General features: G+C 46.2%; 1 protein-coding gene across 1 annotated transcript in view; it reads left to right on the plus strand.

Moving 5' to 3' along the window:
• Positions 1–590, plus strand: part of LOC104512945 (paired box protein Pax-2-like) — a gene marked incomplete at both ends in the record, with an annotated part of 26,143 nt that extends 25,553 nt beyond the window's left edge. The window contains one exon of the mRNA XM_010156138.1: positions 464–590. Coding sequence (XP_010154440.1) covers positions 464–590 — 127 coding nt within the window. The remainder of the gene's footprint in view (positions 1–463) is intronic.
• Positions 591–6,291: the final 5,701 nt, after the last annotated feature.

The raw sequence follows: 6,291 nt of genomic DNA on the forward strand, positions 1-6,291 counted from the left end.
GTGGGCCAACATTGGCTGCTTCCAACAGCCCGCCTGTCCCACTCACGTCACTGAAGTCCTCTGCCCCAGCTGTCCTTGTCACCAGGGCAAACACCTCCCGCCTCCGCTCAGCCAAGAGGAGGGGATGTGGATTTCCCCTTTCTTCTTCCCCAGGCTGGCATAGGCAGCCACTCCCATCCGACAGCACTGAACGAAGGCTCGGCCGTGCCACAGATAATGGGCCAGATCCCATGCCTGGCCTCACCCCTCTTCCCCTTAACCGCGGCACACAGGCGGGTGGGATAGCTCATCCTAGGAACCCCCACCACCCAACCCTCTTGTCACTTCATCTTCTCCATTTCCTCCTCCTCCTCTTCCATCTGTGCAGGGGTTTGCATCTCTCCTCTTCCTCCCCCCCATCTGCACACCCTTCCCTTTCTCCCGGCGCATCAATAGCGAGCTGTCTTTCTCCTCTCTTCCCCAGGGTAATGAGTACTCCCTCCCAGCTCTGACCCCTGGTCTCGATGAAGTCAAATCAAGTCTATCCACCTCTGCTAACCCAGACCTGGGGACAAATGTGTCAGGACCCCAGACGTACCCTGTGGTGACCGGTAAGCTGCCTGACCAAACAGCAGAACCAAGCTTTTTATTTATTTCCCTCATCACCATTAGCTTCTGCTTTTTCTGCTAATGCAAGATATCCCTCTGTGGCAAACATAAAAAGAGACAGAAAGACTGTGGAGGACGTAGAGGCTCAAGAGAAGCTTGAAATCAGAATATTGGCAGTTTCGGGTACCTAGGGGTGCCCAGGTGTGACTCAAAGACAGGCAAACCCAGGTGTGAATTGGGAACTTGCGTGCCCTGATGGGGCTTAGGGATGAATGTTGGTGGAGGACAGGCATATCCAAATACACACTGTGATTTCTTTCCTTTGTATCTGAGAACAAGAGGGTCATGGCTTTCCCAAGATCTGCACTTGGTTTTCTCGGGGAGAAATAATCATTTAAGTTTTTATTCAGCCCTGGCATTTGGAAGGGGCACTTGCAAACTAAATAGTGAGTTCTCCTGAACTGCGATGGCTAAACTCCCTCTTCCTTAAGCCCAGGAGTCTAACAGCAGTGGCAAATGAAGTTTGTTCATAGCCTTTCCCCTTCCCTCACGTGGGGGCTCTTTAAACTCAGGTGTGGCTGGGAGAGTAGGAAATGAGAGCAAGTGCAAGACAGCAGAGCAGTGGGATGCACAGAAGGAGGAGGCAATTTCTGCAGCAGCTGCTCCACAGAAACCTCCTCTTCGCTGGTGGCACAGGGTGGTCCTGGGGTCACGGGCCACGCCACCCTGCTACTAGGGTTAGACTGCCTGTCCTGTGCGTGTCAGGAACCATAAGGAGGTACTCTGGTGCCATAGTCCTTCTTCTCAGGCTTTAGCTGCCACTGCTCCCTGCTCACACAACTACCACAGATTTGCACATGTCCTGGGCAGCTAGAGCAGCTGGCAAGGCCCAAGAGATTCACCCCTGTTTAGCATATCCCAAAAAAACTGCTGTGGCCCCTCCAGAAACCTCGCAGTGTAAGTTGAGAAATAACTCAGGTCAAAGAGGTATAAATCCTGTTAGCAAAGGAAGGAGCTGCTGCCTCTTGGCCAAAAAGCCGGCCTCTGATGGCACAGAATCAAGAGCACCCGAGTTTGTATCTCAGTGTTTTCTTGCAGAATGGCCCCTGAGGTCAAAGCAGCTCAAGGCTGAGGCAGGCAGTCATTGCTTGGTCAGCAAACACTGAGCAAAGGCATATCACTACATGCAGCTTTTGGCTACTAGGAACTCTGGGACTGGTCAAGACTAGTAACAGTTACCCCAAATACAGAGGAGATCCAGCGTGAGGTCTGCAAAATGTCATGGAGAACCACGTGAGGCAAACTGCATATTTAGGGAGTGTCTAGAAAGCGTGACATCCCCGACCTTTTTTCATGGCTTTTACTGCTATCAGGCTTGATCCAGGACCCTTGTAGCCATGCAGTTTCTTAGCCAACCAGAAGAAAATGGCTCAGCTGTGGCAAAATTTTTCCATCTTTCTTTGTATTTGCATATGCAACACAAAACTCAGCTGGTGTCCATCAACCAGTTAGCAGATGTACATCCCTTAGAGGAAATACTTTCCTGTCTTTTGGGGGGAAAAGCCAGTAAGAGAGCAATAGAGTCCTTCCTTCATGGAAGGCAGACCCCCATAGCAGGATGTAAAGGTGAGGAGCCTAAAATCAGAGTTTAAGATTCAAAGGGTCCATTAAAACAATTCTATTTAGTCCTTCTGCCTAAGTGAAGATGGTGAATTCCAGCCCATTAAAAATAGAGCAGAATTCCCGAAGGCTGGGGGCACTGCACAAGATTTGGACATGACTCTCACAAGAGGACAGCAGGAGACAAATTTGGCCTCACAGAGGAGGCTGTGGGCTGAGGCAGAATGTCTTCCTCATGTCCCCCCAACCCTGTGCCATCCCCACTCTGTTCCCTGCAATGCTCCCACCTCAGCTGAAGAACATCCCCATCTGATCCATCTGGATCCAAGAGTGAGAAAAGTTCATTTCAGACCCAGCTTGACATTCCCAGGTGGCAACTTAGCACTAACATCTCAATCTGTATGCGACATTTCAATCAGCACGGAGTAACAAAAGCAGAACTATTAGCGTTGGGAGCTGTTCACTGGTGGTAATGATGGGGAAACTCAAAATGAAAAGGGAAAAAACACCCTCAACACCCTGAAAGGCAGCAGGGGAAGAGGGGTGGAGAATTTTTTCTCTACACTTAGGCCAGGATCCAATGTTTGGATTAATGGTACCATTACCCAAGAAAGGACTTCAGATAATGCTCATTCTTAAAATGTTTTTGCTGGCAATTAAATGGTTGCAGTTATTGATCTTCATTGATCTGATGTCCTCAATTTGCATAATCTATTAAAGATGAATGATTCATGATATGTTTGCTATGGGGCTGGGCAATGCTTTCAGGAAGGAGCAGAGAGGTGAAGAACTCAGTGCTGCTTCCTGATCTACCCCAGCCAGGAAATTAAGAAAGAGGCTGGGATCCTTCTCCCAAGAAGGGATATTGCAGTAGCAGCGAGCACTGAATTGCTGGCTGCCTGTTTTGCTGCTATACTGTCATCTTTGAAATGCCTCGTTGCTCTGTCCCAGAGCAGTCTGTGAACCCAGGTGACATCTGAAACAAATGTGAAACAAATCCACCCATGCAGGGTACAAACTCTGCGTGCAGTCATTTCAAGATGCAAGATGTAGCTTCAGTCTGCAAGAAAGTCTCCCCAGCTCAGTCTTCCCGGGCAGAAAAAAGTATCACTACCTCTGTCCAAACCAAAGCTGTTTGGCATTAGATTCTTACCCTTTCTGAAGACTTTGGAGGAAGCCCTTCTTATCTCTCTGGTTCATGACTAGCTTGCCTCAGCAAGTTTGCTCAGCTCACACCATTCGGAGAATAGACTCCTCCAAAAGTCATCAAAACCTCAACAATATGTAACTACCTAAAATCTTGGAATGTTGTGAGGTAGTGTCATCATTTAACCCAGCCAACAGCTAAGCACCACCCAGCCGCTTGCTTGCTGCCCTCATGGCAGGATGAGGGAGGGAATCGGAAGGGTGAAAGTGAGAATACTCGTGGGTTGTGATGAAGACAGTTTAATCTGTAAAGCAAAAGCCAAGCAAAGCAAACCAAGGAATTCCTTCACTACTTCCCATCGGCAGGCAGGTGTTCAGCCATCTCCAGGAAAGCAGGGCTCCATCATGCGTAATGGTTACTTGGGAACGCAGATGCCATCACTCCGAATGTCCCCTCCCTCCCTTCTTCCCCCAGCTCTATATGCTGAGCATGACTTGGTCAGCTGTGCCAGCTGTGTTCCCTCCCAACTTCTTGTGCTCCCCCCACAGCCTACTCGCTGATGGGGTGGTGTGAGGAGCAGAAAAGGCCTTGACTCTGTGTAAGCACTGCTAAGCAGTAACTAAAACATCACTGTGTTATCAAGTCTGTTTTCAGCACAAATCCAAAACCTCACACTAGTCACTGTGTAGAAAATTAACTCTATCCCAGTCAAAATCAGCACAGATAGTTAAGGACAGATGTTGCTGAAGTCCCTTTATCTGTCTGTGGGCTTCTTCGAATTGAAGAGCTAGAAATGCCACAAAACAGGCAGCCGCCTCCCCAGCGTGCAGGAAGGCCTTCCCCAAAGTCCTGGGAATCTATTCAAAGACACTGCTTAGCACCACAGTTACATACAGCACACCCTTGCCTAGTACTGCCAATATCAAACACTGCCTTTCAGACAATTATTCTATCCAACGTATCTTGGATGGTCCATTTATTACTCACATCTCCTAAAGCAAGCAAACAAAAACTATGGAGCAGACAGGTCCCTGTTATTTCTCCCCATTAAGTATCTGCAAGGAATTTCCATGAATGAGCTGACAGGGGCTAGCTGGACACTAGGCTAGGAAACATGCTCCTGCTGTCCTTCACATAGAACTGACAAAGCAGAAATTTTCAGCTTCCTTGTGAAGTATGAGAGAGAGAAAGCTCTTAAGAGCTGCCTGAGAACACCACCTCACCTCTTCCTTCACATGCAGGCCAGTGAGCCAGCTACATCTTGCCTCAGTGTTGCATGGCCATCATAGCTAGATTGGCGTAGATCCCTGACAGTTTCTTGGACAGTGTCTTTGGACACTTGGACACCAATCAGATTTCCTAGAAGGAAAGATCCAAGCTTGAGCATACCAAGATAAGGCGAGTACATACAGTTGAACACCAAGACAAGAATTCTGTTGTTCAGAGATGTTCTACTTCAATTATTTCTGTTGAAGGCAGGCAGCCCAGGAAGCTGAGTATAAACCTGTACAGGGCTAAGGAAACACAGAAAACCTCAATAGCTTGCTTTCATTCAGTAGTTTCCACAGGTCTTTGATTTTGGAAGGTACTCAGTAGCTAAGACCCAAGGGTGAGCGGAAGAGAACCTCAAGATTTTGGTACTAGCAACAGAAGTATTTTAAAAGCACAAGGTTGGATCCTTTGAGAACAAAGGTTAAGATCCTTCTTTAAGTGCCATCAGAAGTCACACCTTTTGGAATACGCATGCATGAAAGTAGTGCTATGTCTTCAAACTAGGTTCTGAGTTCTGGGGACTTAGATTAATAGTTTGGGAGCAGACACTTTTCCAGTTGGTCTCTGGAATTATCTAGCCCAGAAGGTACCCAGCAGAGAGGCAGCACTATGGGATTTAAAACACAATGGACTTTCATGTATGGCTTGAAACTTATTAACAGACTACTAAAGGGGAGGATTTAGCTAGTAGATGGATCGTAAAATTAGAGCAAAGGTAAAGAAGAACTTCCCTTAATTCAATCCCAGCCGTTTTAACTAAATAGACCTTGTTTGCTAGCCCACTAGAGTCAGTAAAATCTACAAAGAAGAGTAAAGGTAAAAGACAAGCCTGAGAAAAACAGGGCAAGAAAAGTACTTCAGCAACTTCTACTTTTGGCTGACATGGCAGTGTGTGTTCCCTTCTCTTCCTGTGAGGAGGTTTCTGAGTGCTTCTGTGCAATGGTTAGCACCTACTAACAGGAATAGGTAACTTATAATCATCGTCACCCACCAAAACAGCTACCAGGTCCTGCACAGAAAATGTTTCCTTCCCTCTGGGAAGCAGATTTTTCTCTAAAGCAACAAATCCAGGGTGAGAAATCCTGACAACTCACAGTGTGTCAAACAAAGGCACCAAAAAAGCTCAAACCCCATAGATATCACTTTTCTCCAGACCTCCCGTCTGGTATGGGGTCAGATTTTTTTTTTTCATCTTAAGCTAATTTTTTAAATTCATACATGAACATATGCAAAAATATTATAAATACTGACATTAAGGCTACTTGCTATGTCTGAAAAACATATAAAACCAGTGCAAAACCAGCTTCTGATTTCCATGAGAGTTTCCAAGAAAGCTGTGATGCTAAGCACAGAAAAATCACTGGCTAGGCACCTGGATCCAAAGTTTTTCTGGAATGACAAACAATCTTTTGATAATTTTAGCCTTCTGCAAGGTGAAAAGATATTATTTCCTTCATTTCAGCTTAGTGAGTGAGCTGAAGAGAATTTTGTTCAGTTCAATATCAAGGTCATTCAAAACTAAGAAACAAACTAGGATTTGAAAAAGCAGGAACATTTGTTTTCCACTGCCAGTGAGTGAATTAAGCTTGGTGTGAAAGGATGAGATCTATTAGTTCTAAAATCAGCTTCTAAAATCAGTTCAATTTCCTCCTTATATATATATA

The sequence above is a fragment of the Eurypyga helias genome, unplaced genomic scaffold (genome assembly GCF_000690775.1).
Source record: "Eurypyga helias isolate BGI_N326 unplaced genomic scaffold, ASM69077v1 scaffold10467, whole genome shotgun sequence".
NCBI classification, from domain to species: Eukaryota; Metazoa; Chordata; class Aves; order Eurypygiformes; family Eurypygidae; genus Eurypyga; species Eurypyga helias.